At 36.0% G+C, this 21,939-nt stretch overlaps 1 protein-coding gene across 3 annotated transcripts in view; it reads left to right on the top strand.

Annotated features, from left to right (window-relative positions):
• The window catches only part of PKN2 (protein kinase N2), a 142,269-nt gene that overhangs the window by 30,442 nt on the left and 89,888 nt on the right, over positions 1-21,939 (top strand). For all 3 annotated transcript variants that reach the window (XM_030825099.1, XM_030825100.1, XM_030825098.1), the window contains exon 2: positions 15,231-15,531. In XM_030825099.1, coding sequence (XP_030680959.1) covers positions 15,231-15,531 — 301 coding nt within the window. The remainder of the gene's footprint in view (positions 1-15,230; positions 15,532-21,939) is intronic.

Raw genomic sequence — 21,939 nt, 5'->3', positions numbered from 1 at the left:
TTAACCCCAGGTTATGAAGATTTTCTCCTACATTTTTTTCTAAAAGATAAAGGGGAAAACACAGATTTTCTCATGGTTTTTACACTTAGATCTATGATTCATTTGAGCATACCAATTCTATACGTATTTTGTTAGGTTTTTATCTATGTTTTAATTTTTTAGACAGATCGTAACTGTATTGTGTTTTTAACTTTATTGTCTACACAGTCATTGTTAGTATATAGAAGAACGATTATTTTTGTATATGGCTCTTGTATTCTGTGATTTTGTGAACTCTCTTATTGTAGACGTTTTCTAGTACATTCCTTGGGATTTTCTATATACATGACCCTGTTATCTGCTAATAGGGGGAATTTTATTTCTTCCTTCCCATTTTATATCCTTTTTTTTTAATGGTTAAGAGAAAAATACATTTATATTAATATATTTAAGAAACATTTATGTTAAGGTCAATAAAATATGAGAAAAATCTTCATCTTCAATAATAACTCAAAAAATGCAAAACAAATGAGATACCATTTCCCCACTATCAGAATAACCAAAAATTTTTAAATTAAAAACTAGTTTCCACAGTGATGTGAGTAAAAATATATGCTTTTTATTAACTTACTGTAGTGGATAGAATGTCTAATATTGCATTGAATAAGAGTGCTGAGAGCAGACATCCTTGTCCTAATGCCAATCTTGGGGAAAAGCATTTAGTTTTTCACCGTTACATATGATGTTAGCTGTAAGTTTTTTGGTAGATACTCTTTGTCAAGTTGAAGTTCTTTTCTAGTTTGCTTGGAGTGTTTGCCATGTATAGCTCTTGAATTTTGTCACATAATTTTTCTGTATAAGTTGGCATGATCATGTGATTTTTTAAATCTTTATTCTCTTGATATATGGTGGATTATATTGATGGATTTTTACATATTGAACGAGTCCTATATACTTGGAGTAAACCCTACTGTGTTGTATTGTGTAATTCTTTTTCTTCAGTACTATATTCAATTTGAGTATATTTTGTTGAGGATTATTACATCTAAATTCATGGGAGAAATTAGTTTTTGTGTATATTTCTTCTGTCAGGGTAACACCTACCTCACAAGAGCAATTGGGAAGTATTTCCTCTGATTTTCTGGAGAATATTGTATAATATAGGACTGTGCAGATTATGTATTTCATATTGGGTGAGTTTTGGTGTTTTTGAAGAATTGGTTCATTTCATCTAAGTTATTGATTCATACTCTGTATGCTTATGTTTCTTTACATTTCTTTAGGTTTTATGATGCAGGCTGTGCTCTCTCATGGTGAACATTTTGTGGGTGCTTGCAAAGAATATGTATTCTGTTCTTGTAGGTGGAACATTTCTATAAATGTTACTTAAATTCCCTTTTTGATGGTAGTGTTTAGTTCTTTGTATTCTTCCTGGTTTTCTATTACTACTTCTATCTTTCTGAGAGAGGGATGTTGAAGTCCCCAACTATAATTGTCTATTTTTCAATTTCTCCTTACCGGTTTTTGCTTCCTGTGTTTTGAAGCTGTGTTATTTCCAGAATTAGTATTGTTATGTCATCTTGGTGGATAGACTTTTTTATCATTTTTAATGACACTCTTTTTTTTTTTTTCATTTCTTTGAAGTCTGTTTTTTCCTGGTATTAATACGGTTACTTTTTTTTATTAATGTTTATATGGTATATTCTTTCCTATCCTTTTTAGCCTACCTGTGTCATGATACATTGAAACGACATTCCTTTAGGTAACATACGGGTTTTTGTTTTTGTTTTTTTAAGAGATAGGGTCTCACTATATTGCCCAGTCTGGTCTTGAACTCCTGAGCTCAAGCAGTCCTTCCACCTTGGCCTCCCAAAATGCTGGTATTACAGGCAGGAGCCCCTGCACCTGGCCCAAGGCCATATTTTTTTAATGCACTGTACCAACTTGTGTTTTAAATTTTTGTGTGCAAGCCATTTGTATTTAAAGTGATTATTGATATGTGAGGGCTTAAGTTTGCTATTTTATTGTTTTCTGTTCATTCCCATTTCCCTTTTCTTGATTTGTGGGCTATGTGTGTATTTTTTTAGAATTCCATTTTGATTTCTTACAGTGTTTCTCCGTACGTCACTCTGTTTTAATTTGTTTTGTGGTTCCTTTGGGTATTACAATATGCATGTGTAATTTATCAGATTATTAGTATTGACATTCTCCACATAGGTGAAGTGTAGAAATCTTCCATTGTATGCTACACTTTTTTCTTCTAATTTGAAAATACTAACCTGGACCACCTACTGTTGCCAGATGGGAAGTCCAGATCACCACTCAATACCTTCTTAACACAGCAAGGTAGGAAGCATCTGAGATGCCTGGCTGCGGTAGGGTTGCTATTGTCAAAAAGATTTCTGTCTTACTGGGCTGCCCTGTTTTGCGGTTATTTGGCTAAAGAGAGCAGGTTTTTCTTGGGGCTTTTTTTTTTTTTTATTATTCTTTGGTTTTGGGTTACAGACTTCTGGCACAATCTGGAGAAGTCTATTAAAGGACAACCCAGAGAATTCATATCTTGTCTTCCTCAAGACCTGAAGTTCCTAACTGGTCTGTTTTTTTCCTTCTACCTTCTCTGCTGTATTAAGTCCAGGGTGTTTAGCTGAATTTATGTGGGCTGGAATGAAGAGATATAAGCCTATTCAATCTTGTCGAGAACCAGAAATTTGACAGTTAATTTTTGTTTTGGTTCTTCAAGCATTCACATGTTTCTTTTTCTCCTTTTGGATACCTCAGTCATCTCTTGGGTCTCAATAAATACTGCTTTCTTGGAGAAGGAAAATAAATACTACTTTTCTTGATATTTTTAACCTAAATTGCAAGCAGGCTTTTCATTCTTTGCTGTTATCAAAAGTTTTAATTGTGGTTTGCTTATCTAATGTCTGTCTTCTCACTAGGCATACACTCCTGAGTATAAGGGTTATTTTGTTTTTGTTTTTTTAATGGACTTTATTCTTGAACAGGTTTAGATTTACAGAAAAATAGATAACCATAAAACTACTGTACTTTTCGTTGATAAAGTTGTTTCCCATGGGGGCATGGGTTAACAGTTCTGATCCTGCTATACATTTTACTGGAATTGAATGATTTAGTAAATGAATGGTAGATGGTAGGAGCCAGGTTTCTCACTATTGGAGTTGGGATTTACAGATAAGCAAAGGGAGGAGGCTAGAATGATCTGTGTTTTGATAGATTCAAGTTGGAGACATCATTATGAACTCATATTTAGCTTAATATAGATCATGTCTTTTTTTCCCCCACAAGTCTATAGCCAATATCCACTGATAATGTTATTAACATCCCCAAGTTTTTTTTTTTTTTTTAGACGGAGTTTCACTCTTGTGCCCAGGCTGGAGTGCAATGACACGATCTCGGCTCACCACAACCTCCACCTCCTGGGTTCAAGCGATTCTCCTGCCTTAGCCTCCCAAGTAGCTGGGATTACAGGCATGTGCCACCATGCCCGGCTAATTTTGTATTTTTAGTAGAGATGGGGTTTCTCCATGTTGGCCAGGCTGGTCTTGAACTCCTGACCTCAGGTGATCTGCCCGCTTCGTCCTCCCAAAGTGTTGGGATCACAGGCATGAGCCACCGCGCCCGGCCAACATCCCCATCTTTTAAATTGTTACAGTTGTTATCCAGTAGGAGTCCACAGAAAGTAATCGATAATAATTGTATTTGAAAAGACTGCTTAGAGTGATCATCATTTCTTGCCTGGATTAGTACAGTAGCCTCTTTATTATGTGTCTGTTGCAGCATAGCAAACTCATCTCAAGATTCTTTGGGTATACTAGGTGTTTCTTTTCCTGGTCTCAACTGGGCTCACTTATGCAGCTGTATTCAGCTGGTGGCTAAGCTGGACTGGAATGCCTACTGTGGCTTCACTTTTGTTCTCATACACATGGCCTCTTTCCACATGGTTTCTCTCATCTTCCATGTTGTCTCTCTCTCAAGCAGGATAGTTTGGACTTCTTTACATAGCAGTTCGTTTTTAAGAGCAAAAACAAGCTATGAGCTCTCTTGAAGCCTGTACTTGGAACTCCTGCACGTCAGTAGAATGTCACTTCAGTCAGAGTCCCTCAGAAGACTACCCTCAGAGTCAATGTGGAAGAGTGTGAATGCAGAGAGGCAGGATTCACTTGAGGCCATTTTGTAACAATGCACCATACTTCACAACATGTTTCCCTGCCTCCCTTGAATCTATTGTTTCTTAACACGGGTCAGACTATATCATTTCTTTGCTGAAACCCTGCCCTGAGTTTCCATTTCATTCAAAGTAAAAACCAAAGTCTTCTTTGGGAGGCCAAGGCGGGCGGATCACGAGATCAGGAGAGCGAGACCATCCCGGCTTACACAGTGAAACCCCGTCTCTACTAAAAATACAAAAAAATTAGCCGGGCATGGTGGCGGGCACCTGTAGTCCCAGCTACTCCGGAGGCTGAGGCAGGAGAATGAGGTAAACCCGGGAGGCGGAGCTTGCAGTGAGCCAAGATTGTGCCACTGCACTCCAGCCTGGGCGACAGAGCGAGACTCTATCTCAAAAAATAAAAAAACACCAAAGTCTTTATATGGCCTACAGGGCCCTATATGATCTTGCCTTACTTAACCAAATAGAGATTTATTTTCCATCTGAAACAAGAAGTAGAAAGGTAGCCAGTCTAGGGCTTGTGTAGCAGTTCAGTAAGGCCATCAGGGACCCAGAAACAAGAAGTATAAAGGTAGCCAGTCTAGGGCTTGTATAGCAGTGCCCAGTAAGGCCATCAGAGACCCAGGCTCTCTTTCTGCTCTGCCATCCTTAGTGTATTGGGTTTTGTCCTATTTGTTCCTCGTTGTTACAAGATGACTGCTGTACTTTCAGGCCTTGGGTCTGCATTCCTGGCAAATAGAAAAGGAGAAGTAAAAGTTTTCATCAAAATCCTGGGTTTAGTTCTCTTTGATGAAACTTGATAATATGGTTACTTCTGGCTGCAGGAGAGCCTGGTGAAGTGAGAATTTCAGCTGTAGACCTTGTTGCATCTAACATGATGGGAGGTTTTCTTTTTTATTGTTGTTTTTTAAGTGAGGATAATAGGAGGATGGTATTACGTAGGCACCCAGCACTATCTGCTGCAGTACCAACTATGTGTCAGAAACTGTCCTGTTGCTATGAAAGCGTATTTTTTCAGTGGGCATGGCCGTTATGACACTTAAAAATAATATGGGTCAGGCAGTTATAATAATTCCATTTCACAGATGAGGAAATCGAAGCTTTAGCATGATTGCAGTATCAGAATTTATACAAGGTCATTCTGATGCCAAATGCTTCATTATTTCCGTAACACAACATTCTAACCGAGCCTTCTGTTCAAAACAAACAAACAAAAAACACAATATGGCCTACATTTGTGTGAAGCCTTTGCTGCTCTTTCAAATTATATTTGGTTTTCATGTCTGTCTTCTTTAATAAATTGAATACCAGAAAGAAAGAAGAATCAGGTCATTTTTATCTTTATATTTCATTGCCTAGAACTCAGTGCATGCTTTGAATAAAGTTTTTTTTTTAAACTTTATATGATAAGGAAACTGAAAGACAGATGAGCAAACAGGTACAGATAAATAGGATAATAGCTTTTGAATTGCATGGTCAGTGCACTGGACTTGTGTTTGAATTGGTTTCTTGCTTTCTAGTTGAGAGCACTCTCCTTTTGAGGCACAGAATGTTGGATTAGGGTGAAATTAGAGAAGAAGAAATGTGTTCTGCCAATATCCCTGGCTTAAGGCAGGTAATATCTATTAACGCAAATCAATCTGGTCAAGATGTAGTTCAAATATAGATAAGTGGGTATGTCAGAGGGCCCCTCGAAGAAAGCTGCTTTAAGCATGCTTTCCCCAAAACTAAAATCAAGAAAGTTAGACTAAATGGTTTTTGAAATTCCTTCTAGCTAACATAGTATATGAATCATTGTATCCAGTGAGTTTTTATGGGTACTCTAACATTTCTTGGCATCTATCAGGTCAGACTGTTTTATATTTCTGAAATGTAGGGAGAGTAACAGCTTTTTCACTACTCTGGGAACTGGGCCAATGAGGAGTAAACATCCTCTCCTGTCTCTCCCTAAATGAAGTACTTGGTCACGAGTGACAGTCCATTTTCATTTTGTTCTTTGAATCTGGTCTTGTTCTTATTTCAGTGTTTTTCTTAACTTTACTGTGAGTTTGTTGAAGTATATTAAATTGAAAATGTCAGTTTATGTTTGAGTCTTAAAAATAAGAATTTCGTTATTGTATAAAGTAAAAGTCACTGTATTTACCAAATACATATTATCACATTTGTGTATTTGAAATACTTGACTGGCACATGAGGTAATTTAATTACAATGTACTGTGTAGTCTGTAGTTGGTCCCTTGTAGTAGAATTGTGTTGAATGAAAGTGGCAAGGTTAAGTAGCAGATATAATGTAGTATAAGATATGATTATAAGCTTTTACATTTTCCACAATTGAAATAAAGTTAATATTACTTTTGGTTCTTTTGGTCTCTTTTAAATAATGTCTTTTCCTTATTAGACAAGGTTAAAAAAGAAGTGGAGAAAATTTTATTATCAAAAAAATAGAGAAAACATGGAAAACTTTGAAAAATAAAATGGAAATCCCTCTTAATTTATCTTTCCCTCTATTTTTAAAGTTCTTATTTTTAACATAACTTGAAATAAAAGTGTGTTTACACAGCAGTATAACAGCTGCTTATACTGCTGTTAACTAATCAAGGGCACAAATAAGGGAAACCTTTCTTTATTCGCTAGCTGACTTGAAATTCTTTTGTTATGACACTTACGTAGCATCCTGAACTTTCTCTTTTCTAAAGTTAGTTTAAAGCCCTGATGTTTGTAAGCTTTATAAGGGAGTCTGTCTGTGCCCAATACAGTGCATTGAACATATTACTGATTAATTTTAAAATTATTGAATTGACCATTCTATTTCTTGTTTTATACTCCCAACTTTTAAATGAAGTCTTGCAAGTGGATAAATAAAATATAGTATGTATACACAATGGAATATTATTCAGTCATAAATAATGAAGTCTTGTCATTTCAGACAACGTGAATGTACCTAGAGGACACTACGCCAGGCACAGAAAGACAAATACCACATGATCTCACTCATAGGTGGAATCTAAAAGGTTGTTCTCAAAGAGGTAGAGAGTAGAATGGTAGTTTTAAGAGGACAAGAGGGGAGCGGGGAAAAAGGGGTAGTGTAAGATGGGTTAATGGGTACAAAAAAGTTGGGAATATGTAACAAGAAACATAAAAATAGTTACTCTCTTTGATAGACATTTAGGTTGATTCTATAACTTGGCTATTGTGAATAATGCTGTAATAAACATAGGAGTGCAGATATCTGTAAAACATACTGATTTCATTTTCTTTGGATATATATACCCAGTAGTGGGATTTACCAGATCATATGGTAGTTCCGTTTAAAATTTTTTGAGCAACCTTCATGCTGTTTTCCATAATGGCTATACATTTCCATAATGGCTATACCAGCAGTGTATAAGGGTTCCCTTTTATCCACACCCTCATCAACACCTGCTATCTTTTGATTTTTTGAGAGTACCTATTCTAACTAGAGTGAGGTGATATCTCATTGTAGTTTTGACTTGCATTTTTTGATGATTAGTGATGTTGAACATTTTTTCATACACCTGTGGGTTGTTTGTATGTTCTTTTTTGGAGAAATGTCTGTGTAGGCCTTTTGCCCGTTTTTTGATCAGGTTATTTGTTTGTTATTGAGTGTTTGAGTTCTTTATATTTGGGTATTAACCCTTTATCAGTTGTGTAGTTTGTAAATGTATTCTCCCAGTCTATGACTGGCATCCTTGCTCTGTTGATTGTTACCTTTACTATGCAGAAGATTTTTAGTTTGATACAATTCCATTTGTCTGTACAGGTTAAATATCCTGTATCTGAAATGCTTACAACCAGAGTGTTTTGGATTTGGGATTTTTTCAGGTTCTGGAATATTTGCATTATACTTAGTGGTTGATCATTCCAAATCAAATTTTGAAAATTCAAAATGTTCCAATAAGCATTTAGTTTGAGTATCATGTTGGCAATCAAAAGGTTTCATGGTGGCTCACGCCTATAATCCCAACAATTTGGGGGGTCAAGGCAGGAGGATCACTTGATGCCATCAGTTCAAGACGAGCCTGGGCAATGTAGCAAGACCCTGTCTTTACAAAAAATAAAAATTAGCTAGGCATGGTGGAGCCCACCTGTAGTCTTAGCTACTTGGGAGGCTAAGGTGGGAGGATCACTTGAGCCCAATGTTTCAAGGTTGCTAATGAGCAATGATTGTACCACTACACTCCAGCCTGGGTAACAGAGTGAGACCCTATCTTTAAAAAAAAAAAAAAAAAGATTTTTGAGCGTTTTAGAGTTTTGGATTTAGAATGCTCAAACTGTTTTTGCTTTTGTTGCCCATGCTTTTCAGGTTTTGTCCAAAATATTCTTGCCTAGACCAGTGACATGGAGCTTTCCCCTATATTTCCCCCATATTTTCTTCTTGTGATTTTGTAGTTTGGGGTCTTACATTTAAGTTTTTAATCCATTTTGAGTTGAGTTTTGTCTATGGTGAGAGATAAGAATCTAATTTCATTCTCTCATGTGGATATCCAGTTTTTCCAACACCATTTGTTACCCTTTTCCCATTGAGTGTGCTTGGCACCTTTGTCAAGAATTAATAAACTGTAGATGGATGATTTATTCCTGGGCTGTCGTCTGTTCCATTGATCTGTGTGTCTTTTTTATACCAGTACCATGCTATTTTGATTACTATAGCTATGTAGTGTGTTTTGAAGTCAAGTAGTATGATGCCTCCAGCTTTGTTCTTTTTGCTTTAGATTGCTTTGGCTATTTATGTTCTCTTGTTGTCTTTCTTTATGGTTAGGTGATTTTCTCTAGTAATGTGTTTTGATGGTTTCCCTGTTATTTTTGGTGTATCTCTTATAGGTTTTTGCTTTGCAGTTACCATGAAGCTCATGAAAAAAATCTTAAAATGAGATATTTTAAACTGATAGCAACCCAACTTGATTGTAAAGATAGGAAAATAAATAAAAAACCAACTCTACATTTTAACTCCATTTTCTCCCACATTTGTAATTTTTGATGTCTCGTTTTACATCTTATATTGCCCATCTCTTGGCAAATTAAAATAGTTATTATTTTAATAGTTTTGTCTTTTAGCCTTCATATTAAAGATACAAGTGCTTTATGTATCACATTTATAGTATTATAGTAGTCTGTCTTCCAGTATACTTACTAGTGAGTTTTATACCTTTAAGATGTTTTCTTGTTACACATTAGAGTCCCTTTCTTCATTTGAAGAACTGTTTTTAGCATTTTTTTGTTTGCTTATATGTTCGAGACAGGGTCTCACTCTGTCCTTCAGGCTAGAGGGCAGTGGTGCGATCATGGCTCACTGCAGTCTTGATCTCATGGACTTGAATGATCCTCCCACCCCAGCCTCCCGAGTATCTGGGACTACAGCCACACGCCACCACACCCAGCTGATTTTTTAATTTTCATTTTTCGTAGAGTCAAAGTCTTGGTATGCCACCCAAGGCCTTGAGCTCCTGAGCTCAAGCAGTCCTTCCACCTTGGCCACCCAAAGTGCTGAGATTATAGGTGTGAACCATTGTTCCTGGCCTATTTTTTTTTTTTTAACATTTCTTGTAAGACATATCTGATGATGATAAATTCTCTTAGCTTTCATTTGTCTGGCAAAGTCTTTATCTCTGCTTTATTTCTAAAGGATAGCTGTGCTGGGTACAGTATTCTTGGTTGACAGCCCACCCCCACCCCCCCCATCTTTTTTTTTCTTTAGCAATTTAAATATATCATCTCACTCATCCTGACTTATAAGGTTTCTGCTGAGAAGTCTATTGCTAGACAGATTGGAACTTCCTTATATGTTATTTGCATTTTTTGTTGCTTTCAAAATCTTTTTGTCTTTGATCTCTTGAGAATTTGATTATAGTATTTCTTGGGGTAGACTTATTTGGGCTGTATCTGACTGGTAACTTTTGACCTTTCTATACCTGGATAATTTGTATCTTTCTCTAGTTTTGGGAAGTTTTGTGTTACTATCTCTTTGAATAAGCTTTCTACCCCTTTGTCATTCTCAATTCCCTCTTGAAGCCCAGTAACCCAAATATTTGCTCTTTTGATAGTGTTGCATTGTTCTGTAAACTTCTTCATTCCCTTTTACCCTTTTTTAATTGTTTCTCCTCCAGCTATGTGTTTTCAAATGGCTTGTCTTCAAGCTCAGATTTTTCTATTTGATAGATTCTGCTGTTGATATTCTCTATTGCATTCATTTTGTTCATTGTATTTCTCAGCTCCAGGATTTCAGTTTGTTTAATCTCTCAAGTTTCTCTGATAAATTACTGGATTCTTCCCCTGTGTTTTATTGAAGTTTATTGAGTTTCCTTAAAACAGCTCTTTTGAATTCTCTGAGACATCACACATCTCCATCACTTTAGGATTGTTTCCTGGTGCCTTATTTTGTTTGTTTCCTGAAATTATGGTTCCTGAATGTTTTCTTAAAATTTTTTTTTGAGACAGAGTCTCACTCACTCTGTTGCCCAGGCTGGAGTGCAGTGGAGTGATCTCGGCTCTCTGCAGCCTCCGCCTCTTGGGTTCAAGCTGTTCTCCAACCTCAGCCTCCTGAGTAGCTGAGATTACAGGCATGTACTACCACTCCTGGCTAATTTTTATATTTTTAGTAGAGACAGGGTTTTACCATGTTGGACAGACTGGTCTCAAACTCCTGACCTTAGGTAATCCACCCACCTTAACCTCCCAGTTGTTAGCATGAGCCACTGTGCCTGACCCCTGAATATTCTTCATGCCTTTGGCCTGCCCCAACATCTGAACATTGAGGGATTAGCTGTTTATTCCCCATTCACAGCCTGGTGGTGGTTTGTTCCTGTTCTTCCAGAAATCCTAAGCAGGGCGATTATTGTGTTCTCCGAGCCCTTGGCCACTATCACTGTTTCAGCACTAGATGGCACCGCAAGCCCAGGTTTGCAGTGAATTCACAGTTGGTTTGTGTTCTGGCCCAGATTGACTAGGGGAGAGACTGGAGGGTAGTTTGTCTCACTGGGTGTGTGAGTTTCCACCTGGGGCCAGGACACATTAGGCACTGTGTCACTCTGCTTAGTGCTTGGGCCTCACCATGGCATGCTCCAAAGCAACATTGTGTACCTGTTCCCCTCTCATTCTTTCAAGCATCAGTGTCTCCACACTGTGCTGCCTGGGGTTGAGGGAAGGGGTGGAGCAGGCAGTATTGTGGCCAGGACGGCCACCATAATGCTAGGTCACACCTGAAAACCATAGCTGCCAAGACAAGCACAGCACAGGGATATGCCCAAGACCCATGCAACTATAGCCTGCCTGCTGCTGAGGTTTATTTGTGGCTTAAGTCTACTGCAGACAGACAGTAGTGATGTAGCCCCGAGTCCATTCCACCGAGGCCATGTCTCTTTGTCTGACACTGAAGTGAGTTCAGAGGCGCGGTCTTTGGGTGCCAGCTTGGGATCAGTGGGCCATCAGATTTTGCCCATTGTGGAGTTTTACCATGGTAGACTTGTCACTGAGTCAAGATCAAAGTACTGCTTTTATATCCCTCTTTTTCCCCCAGTAGATGGAGGCACTCTCCAAGCTGTGCTTCCTAGGGTTGGAAGAAGGATAATGGGGTCCCAGTCCTGCCACCAGGACTACTACATCCCCGGGGCACCAACCAGGCCCATACCACTATAGCCTTCCTGCTGCTGAAGTTCACTCATGACCTGAGGCTACTGTAGATGCCAGAACACAAGTCTGTCACACTAAGGCCACAGGTTTCCACATAGTATCAGGATGGGTCCTTGTCTGCCTAGCTTGGTCTGGGGTTAAGGGCCGTGGGATTCTGCCTGGTGTTGGGTTTCACCACAGCAGGCCCAGTGCTGAGCTACAAGTCAAAAGTCCTGCACTCACTTCCCTCTCCTTACCCCAAGTGGGCTGTGTCTCTCTCTCTGCTGTGCTTATAGTTGGGGGAGAGGTGATTCAGGCATTGCACCCCTGTCTTTCCTACCCTCTTCAGTTGATCTTTTCTTAGTAATGCTAAAACCAGATAACGGTCATCTCTGATCTGGTTCCTTGGCTCTTGTGAAGTTACTTTCATGCATAGATCATGTTCAAATTTATGTTTCTGTGGGGAGTCAATCGCTGGAGAGTCTTATTCAGCCATCTTGACTCTGCCTCTTCTCCAAATTCTCTTTATCAGATAGAGGGAAGCAGGAGTTCCTCAGCAGTGACAGGTTTTCCTTAATTGTAAAGGAAGAATATTAAATAACATAATGGACAAGTCATTAAACAACAAACAAACAAACAAACTAATCTGCCAAGCATAAGCCCTGCCCTCAGATTGCTCATAGTCTTTGAAGAGTAGTCAGATAAAAAAAAGGGGGTAATTGTTTCAATAAGATACACAATATCAGAGCACACAGGAGAGGCATTCAACTAAATTCTAAAGAAAGGCATTGGACAGGAAATTATTTCCCAGCAAGAGTTGTTCTTGATCTTTGAAACAAAGTAAAAGTTAACAGGGCCAAGAAGAGACTTGAAAGAGATAACTGCAGGAGAAAGGAGAGATGGTGCATACCAAAGGTGCAGCATGCTTAGTGGCTGAGCCAAGAAAGATGATTTCTTGAAGTAAAGTTTTATAACTTGATATGATTGGAGTTTAAGGAACAAAGTGGAAAGAAATGGGAGTTGAAGTAGGCAGTAAACGAAACTGTTAGGTGTTTCTTCTGGCCTATGAGAAATAAGGACTAATTTCCTGAGATACTAAGAGTATCATGAACAAAGAAATTTTGCAGACCTCTGGCTTTGGACATAATATTAAAGAACAAATCTGCAAAAGCAGTTCATAAAGTGTTTTCTGATAAATGTGTAAGGATTGAAACAAAAATATTTGGAGGAATGGAACTAGCTTGAACTATTTTTTATCTAAGCATTTTTTGCCTCAGTCCACTTTACCTGAAACTAGACAATAGAAATTTGGGATTTTATTCTTTGGCAATAGACATGTGCTAGTGTTTTTGACAGCTTGCCAAGAGTAGACACTTAAACTTTGGAAACCAAATGGATCGTAGGACTTATATTCCATTATAAATACTGAAAAATCTAGACAGTATTTTGGCTCAAGTAGAAGATCATTGTTTATCTGTTTAGTGACAGATCAGGAATACAGTTTCTAACAGGTGTAGATTACCTGTTTTAGGAATTCTTAACCTAGGATCCGTGGAACCTGGTAAGTATACATAACAACATGAAATTTTCTTTGTACTATTTTTTGTTGGAGTTTCAAAGGAATTCTTAGCTGGAAACAGGCTGGGCACGTGTTTCATGCTTGTAAACCCAGCACTTTGGGAGGTCAAGGTGGGAGGATCACTTAGGCCAAGAGTTTGAGATCAGCCTGGACAACATGGCAAAATCCCATCTCTACAGGGAAAAAAAAAAGAGATATTTATAGAAATCAACTACTTCATATTTTGCATAATATACCTGCAGGCACAAGGTAAATTGATATGAAAACCAAGACGAGATCCCATATCACCCATAAGCTTACCCTTTTCACTATTTTGCATGATACATAATTTTTAGAAATTAAGAATGAATGTAGAAAGTATTTGCATCAACTTATTTATATGGGTGTGAGGAATTCTCAAAAAATTAAAGAAAATCTTTGCATTAATTAGGTCTGTGATTCAAAGGTACAAAAAGGCTGCACAGTGTGTCTTTTTCTTTTCCATGTCCTTCATAAACTCAAGTCCCCTCCCCAGAGGTAACCATTATCTTTGGTTTCTTGTGTTTCAGAATTTAAACATTTTAAATCCAATGGTATTATAGTAATGGACTTTGAAGCAGTAAATGATATAGAAATAGCTAGAACATAACTTTAGTTGTTGTAAATATAGATTAGCTGTGCTTAACTGATTGGATTTTCATTTTAAGGTGACTGTAATTGTCTTAGCTTCCATCAACAGAACACAATTTAGAGGTGTTCTCAAGTAATGATGCTTTTGTACTGAGTCAACCAAATTACCAGTTGGAGTACTTAGCCTTGAAATATACAGTTGGCCATTAATATCTGTGGATTAAACATCTGCAGATTCAACCAATTGCAGATTGAAAGTATTGGGGAAAAAAAATAAAAAATAATACAAATAATACAGCATAGCAACTATTTACATACCACTTGTATTGTGTATTATAAATAGAGATTAAAGTATGGGGTATGTATTTAGATTATATGCAAATACCAAACCATTTTATATAAGTGACTTGGTCATCTTTAGATTGTAGTATATGTGGAATCCTGGAACCAACCTCCCACACATACCAAAGAACAACTGTATAAATGGAGTTCTGAATATAGTTTTCCCAAGCCCTAGTACATTTAATTCATTAACTAAAAAGTGGTCATAAAAATATCTATTTTGCCAATATTCATTTATTTTTAAGAAGTTTCTTACAGAAGATAAAATTATTCATCTATTGAATTTTTTTATTTGTATAAATTTAAGGAATACAAGTGCAGTTTTGTTACATGAATATATTATGTAATGATGAAGTCTGGGCTTTTAGTGTTTACCTATAGAATTTAATAATACTTTTTATTTATTAAGTGACTACAGTGAGCCAGTACTTGTATTTAGAACTTCATTTACAATATTTGTGAATTATCACAGTATCTCTGAAAGGTGGCTACTATTATTATTTAGATTTTGTAGACTATTAAAACTGAGTATTTGAAAAGTTAAGTAACTTGCTCAAGGTTCACAGTGTAGGGGTTGGGATCTAACCTGGGTTCCTAAGATACCAAAATCCGCTATCTTTACACAGCCTTTGTGTGTAGATGTGTTGTGTTCACTTTATTTTAATATAAATGTATTTGTCAAGTAATGCCACTTAGTGAGTGGCCAGTGAGTTCTTGAATTTATGATTTTGTATGGTTATAATAAAAGTCAGTAAGTAGTTGGTCTATTACTTATTAAGGAGATAATTAAATATAGTTAAATGTAATGTAATCAAGAAAGACTCTCTTAGGCTGAAAACACTGCATATTTACTGAGCAGCCAACTCTCCTAAACTCCCACATTTGTATGTTTATTTTTTTCTGTAGGGGGATTCCCGAAGTCTTCCGTTTTCTGAGAATGTGAGTGCTGTTCAAAAATTAGACTTTTCAGATACAATGGTGCAGCAGAAATTGGATGATATCAAGGATCGAATTAAGAGAGAAATAAGGAAAGAACTGAAAATCAAAGAAGGAGCTGAAAATCTGAGGAAAGTCACAACAGATAAAAAAAGTTTGGCTTATGTAGACAACATTTTGAAAAAATCAAATAAAAAATTAGAAGAACTACATCACAAGCTGCAGGAATTAAATGCACATATTGTTGTATCAGATCCAGAAGATATTACAGGTATAGTAGTGCTTTATTTGATGTTTATATGGTATATTAATACAAAAATCTATCTTTTTAGAAAATAGTAAGTTTTGGGACATAAATAATTTTTAGCTTTTCTGAAAGTACAGAGACTTTTTCTCTTTTGGTTAAGGTCTTATTTATATTCTGTTCAGAAGGGCAGGAGTTGATAGGTGTGGAAATTGAAATGTTTACTTAGAATTTAATAACCCTAATGTATTCTCTCTTACTCTGTGTCAGTAGGACATTACTTAGAGTGAGTCTCCAGTATTAATGTTTTGTATTGAGTCCGTCACATGCTCTTACCTGATTCATCCTGTAATCAACAGCACAAGTTTGCCAGCTGACTTAAAGTTAAAACTGTGTTCTTTGAACAAGAGATAGTTTTATTCTTTGCAAATGTAATTAGTCAAACCTATGGCCTTCATTCTTTGTGCTCTAAGCAACTGAATTAACAAGTAAACTACTAGGCATAGTGTTCAAAAAAGAAAAACATAATAGAAAAAACTGTTACACATTACTTTTATTTTCTTTAAGTATAGAAAATAAGAGGAAAATATAACCTATGATTTCAATATAAAAACAATTTTTAAACAATAGAATTAATGAATATTTATGTTGGAATTTTTTTAATGGTATAGAAAGTAAAAATTGAAAACCCACCTCTTTCTTTCTTAGACTGTCTCCTTAAAGGTAACATTACTTTTTGTCATATATCCTTCCAGATAAAGAATTCTATATTTGTGCCAATATTCACCCATCAGTATGTATAGTCTTTCTATAACTTTTTATACAAAAACTTACGTTTAAGTTTAAGCCAAGGTCTGAAGACATTATCAATCTCTATAACTGTCAATTTTTTTATTTGCAAAGAAAAAGAGTATGAGAGTGTATAGAGTAATACACCTATAGCATGGTAGAAAATTTAGAAGAACCTGTGTGATTAGCTAATAAATAATAGATGTAAGTAATATTAATTTTGATTAAGAAAATACATAAATTTGGCTAAGAACCTTAAATTTTTACCATCTCAAAAGTTGCAGAAAACACTACTGATATTTAGTGTTCTTGTTAAAACTTGTTTTTCGATATCACTTTCAACATGTGGGATTTAGGGCTTTTATTAGGAGGCTCTCTATGTAGAGATTTCAACCTTGTAAGAATAATCGAAACTTTAAAATGAAAGAAATAATAGGAAATCCACCTTCTAATTTTAGATTGAAATAATCCCAAAGATGCAAATTAGTTTTTTCAGAATCACCAATTTACTTAAAAAGAACCCTTCAGCTCTTCATCTAGTATTCTTACACACTCAATAATTATGTTATAAATGGAAATAATGTATCATGAAAATGCTGTTTTTAGTAATATATAAGCTTAGAAATAGCCTGTTCCATGGAACTCTGCCAAACTCTACATTTTTTTTTACCTGTTACATCTTTAAGAGCGGTCTAAAATAAGAAATAGCACTGGAGCGGTTTATTTAGAGAAATTTTCCTCCTCACAGAACACTGATAACTACCTTGTGATTCACTGGGATATAGAAGAGTTTTATCATCACGAGGAGCCCATTTGGTTTCCCCATTCGTTTTATAAAAGTTAACTTTATTGTGGCTGGGTGTAGTGGTTCGTGCCTGTAATCCTAGCACTTTGGGAGGCCAAGGCAGGCGGATCACTTGAGGCCAGGAGTTCAAGACTAACCTGGCCAACATGGTGAAACCCTGTCTCTATTAAAAATACAAAAATTCGTCGACGTGGTGACGTGTGCCTGTAGTTCCAGCTACTCGGGAGGCTGAGGCATGAAAATTGCTTAAACCCAGGAAGTGGAGGTTGTGTTGAGCCAAGGTCATGCCACTGCCCTCCAGCCTGGGCAACAGAGAGCGATTCTGTCTCAAAAAAAAAAAAAAAGGTTTATGGAAGTATAAATTACATATGACAAAATGCACGTATTTTAAGTACATGATTTCATGATTTTTAACAAATGTGTGTGTGCACCCAGCTAACCATCTCTACAATCGATCTAGAAGATTTTCATCACTTCAGTCGTTGTGGTATATTCCTTCCCAGCTAACCCATGATCCCCAACCCTGGCCATAGGAACCCGCTGATCCATCTTCAATCACTTTAGATTGAATTTGTCTTTCCTACTGTTTTATGTAAAGAAATTACCTCCTTTAAGTCCTATCAAATTCCTGATCACCCTTAAAAAACAATTTTTAGGTATTACCATAAAACCTTCCATGACATTCTCTGCTTTATCTTCTCTGTGCTACTTTGTCCATTCATTGTTGCATTGTAATGTATTTCTTTACATGTTTATATCACTAAACTGTCTCCTCCTTGAAGGGAGGGACATGTGTTCACTCATCTATTTTCAAGGCTTATTACAGAAACCGAAGCATAGTAGATGCTTACTTATGAATATTATATCTCAAAATAGAAAAACACCCAGCAAATCCGCATCTTATATTAGTCTTTAGAATTAGTATCAAACCCTAATTATTATGACACTTGAAACATTAAATAACTTAGAAAACAAAGACTTAAAGTTTTATGATAAAGCCAGAAACTTTTTATACTGACCATTTTTAATACTGACATTTCAGATGATTGGAGGGCAGATGATATATGAAATACAACTTTATACTGTGACTTCTTAATACTTCAGTTTGTTCAGAATAAACTTGATAAGTTCGTCAAATTTTTATTTTACTAAAAAAATTCTGTTTGCAAATGGCATATTTACACAACTTGGTAATAAGTTATTTTCTCTTTTTCCCATTTTACTAACTTAACATAAAAAGCAACAACCACAACATAGAGGATTAAAATTAATGTCATTGATTTTAGGTCAGTTTGCCATAAAATTTTAGATGTTTTACCTTGCACACTAAGGTAAACCCATGAATTTATTTTAGATTAGGCCTGGCAAGAAGATTTCAAGGACATTGTGCTTTGCTTTCAGTTCTGAAAGGTATGAGTGGATTTATAACAGAAGTGTTTGACTAATTCCTGTTGTCTTGTGGGTACATAAGCTTAGTAAGCAGAACAAATGACTAAAGGAAAGAGGGACAAAATTTAAGTCTGCATTGTATAAATCATTACTGTATAAGTGGTTAGGGGACTTTTTTTTGTTTGTTTGTTTTTGAGACGGCGTCTCCCTCTGTCACCAGGCTGGAGTTCAGTGGTGCCATCTCAGCTCACTGCAACCTTCGCCTCCCGGGTTCAAGATTCTCCGGCCTCAGCCTCCCACGTAGCTGGTACTACAGGCTCCACGCCACCACAGCCAGCTAATTTTTGTATTTTTAGTAGAGGCAGGGTTTCATCATGTTGGCCAGGATGGTCTTGATCTCTTTACCTTGTTGATCTGCCCACCTCGGCTTCCCAAAGTGCTGGGATTACAGGCATGAGCCATCCCGCCCGGCTAGGGACTTGTTCTTAATTCACCTTTGTAATAATAATCTCTTCGAATCTTCAGTTTCTTGTTTGTAAAATAAGGATTTTTATCAGATTAACTTTTACACTATAAAACTCTGAAATATTCCTTATTGTAATGTCAAGGTCTGATTGTTTGGGAAAGTTATTTGTAAAATAAATGTATTCATTTATTCTTAAGAGTAGTAGGAAATGAATTTTTTATTTTCTTATCATGCCCATGATGCTCTGAGCTTCTTTTTCATCTTCTAAATACTTTAAAGATGATCATATGATTTTTGCCCATAAGACTATCCCCATAGGAGCAGAAAAAGCATTTAAGAAAATTCAACATTGTTTCGTGATAAAAATTCTATAAACAAATTAGGTATAGAAGAAATGTTTCTCAACACAAGAAGGTCTGTATATGACAAGCCCACAACTAACATTGTACTTAATGGTGAAAAGCTGAAAGCTTTTCTTTTAAGATCAGGAACAAGATCAGGATGCTCACTCTCAACACTTCTTTTCAGCATAGTACTCTAAGCCCTAGCTAGAGCACTTAGGCAAGAAAAAGAAAACGTATACAAATAGGAAAGGAAGAAGTGAAATTGTCTGTTTGAACAACACAATCTTACATATATGTATAAAATTCTAAAGACTCCACCATAAAGCTGTTAGAACTAATAAAGGAATTCAGTCAAGTTGCAGGATACAAAATCAGCATACAAAAGTCAGTATCATTTCTATATACTAACTATATAATATCTGAATAAAATTAAGAAAACAATCTCATTAATAGCATAAAACATACGTAGTAAATTTAACCAAGAATTGAAAGAGCTCTATATAGAAAACTATAAAACATTGATGAAAGAAATTGAAGATGGTACAAATAAATGGAAAAATCTCCTGTGTTCATGAATTGGAAGAATTAATATTGTTAAAATGTCCATACTACCCAATGTGATCTACAGATTCAAGGTAATTCGTATCAAAATCCCAACATCATTCTTCACAGAAATAGAAAAAAAAATCCTAAAATTTACATGGAATCAGAAAAGACCCAACACCATCTTGAGCAAAAAGAACAAAACTAGAAGCATCACACTACCAAATTCCAAAATATTACAAAACTATAGTAATCTAAACAGCATCGTAATGAGAAAAATAGACTCATTAACCAATGGAATAGAAAAGAGAGCCCAGAAATAAACCCTCGCAGTTCAAATCAATTGATTTTTGACAAAGCTGCCAAGAACGCACGGTGGGGACTGGATGGTCTTCAATAAATGGTGTTGGGAAAACTGAATATCGACATGCAGAAGAATGAAGATGGACCTTTATCTCATATACGTAATACCTTTATACCTTATACCTTTAAACCTTATACCTTTATACCTTATACCTTTATCTTACCTTATACGTTTATAAGACTTAAATGTCAGTCCTGAAACTATAAAACTGCTAGAAGAAAATATAGAGGGAAAGCTGTATGACATTTGTCCAGGCAGTGATTTCTTGGATAAAAGCAGAGGCAACAAAGCAAAAATAGATAAATGGGTTTGCATCAAATTGGAAACTTCTGCACAGCAAAGTAAACAATTAGCAGAGTAAAGAGACAACCCAAAGAATGGGAGAAAATATTTATAAATTATATATTGGATAAGGGGTCAATAAGGAACTCAAACTACTGAATTCAAGGAAAAGAAATAATCTTATTTAAAAAATGGGCAAAGGACCTGAGTAGACATTTATCAAAAGAAGGCATACAAATGGCCAACAGATAATATGAAAAAATGATCAGTATCTCTAGCCATCAGAGAAATGCAAATTAAAACCACCATGAGATACCACCTCATGCCTATTAGATTGGCTATTATCAAAAAAAATGGAAGATAAGTGATGGCAAGGATATGGAGAAAAGGGAAGCGTTGTGCATTGTTGGAGAAAAGGGAAGCCTTGTGCATTGTTGGTGGTATTGTAAAATGAGTATGGCCACTTTGGAAGACAGTGTGGAGATTCCTGAGAAAACTAAAAATAGGATTATTGTACAATCCAGCAATTCCTCTTCTGGGTATATATTCAGAGAAATTGAAATCAGCATGTTGAAGAGATGTCTGTACTCCTATGTTCATTCCAGCATTATATAGCCAAGATATCCAGACAACTGAAGTGCCCATCAACAGACAAATGGATTTTTAAAACGTGGTATATAAACACAAATACTATTCAGCTTAAAGATGTAGGAAATTCTGCCATTTGCAACATGGATGAACCTAGAGGACCTTATGCTAAATGAAATAAACCAGACACAGAAAGACAAATAGCTAATGATCTCACTTATGTGTGGAATCTTAAAAAGACAAATTCATTGAAGTAGAAGAGAATGCTGATTACCAGAGGCTTGAACTGGGGAGGGGGAGGATGGGTAAATGGGAAAGAGGAAGTTGTTGGTCACAGGTTAAAAAGTTTTAGTTAGACAGGAGAAATAAGTTTTGGTGATCTATTACACAGCATGGTGACTATAGTTAATAACAATGTATTGTATATTTCAAAATAGCTAAAAGAAAGGTTGTCAAATCTCACTGCAAAGAAATAAATATTTGAGGTGATAGATACCTTAGCCTAATTTGATCATTCTACAATGTATAAATGTAATGAAACATCACATTGTACCCCATAAATATATAATTTGTTGATTAGAAATAAAAATAGTTTAATGGGGTATTGTTGTCATCCTATGTGGAAATTACAGTGATGGTTAGCTGAGGCTAAATGTACCTTATGAAAAAAGATGACTGATCTCTGTAAAATGGAGTAGTAATCTAAGTCTTAGTTGGAAACTGACACTCGTTTGAGAAAGATCCGGTTTCCTGAATCTTGGTTTAAGTATATCATCACTGAAGAAGACTATAAGAACTTTTTTTTTATGTTTTATTAAGTATAGATAATAATTTGGGTAGTGTATAGTCTCTGTTTTCATCTTGT

The sequence above is a fragment of the Nomascus leucogenys genome, chromosome 12 (genome assembly GCF_006542625.1).
Source record: "Nomascus leucogenys isolate Asia chromosome 12, Asia_NLE_v1, whole genome shotgun sequence".
NCBI lineage: Eukaryota > Metazoa > Chordata > Mammalia > Primates > Hylobatidae > Nomascus > Nomascus leucogenys.
This window is presented reverse-complemented; position numbering and strand designations above follow the sequence as displayed.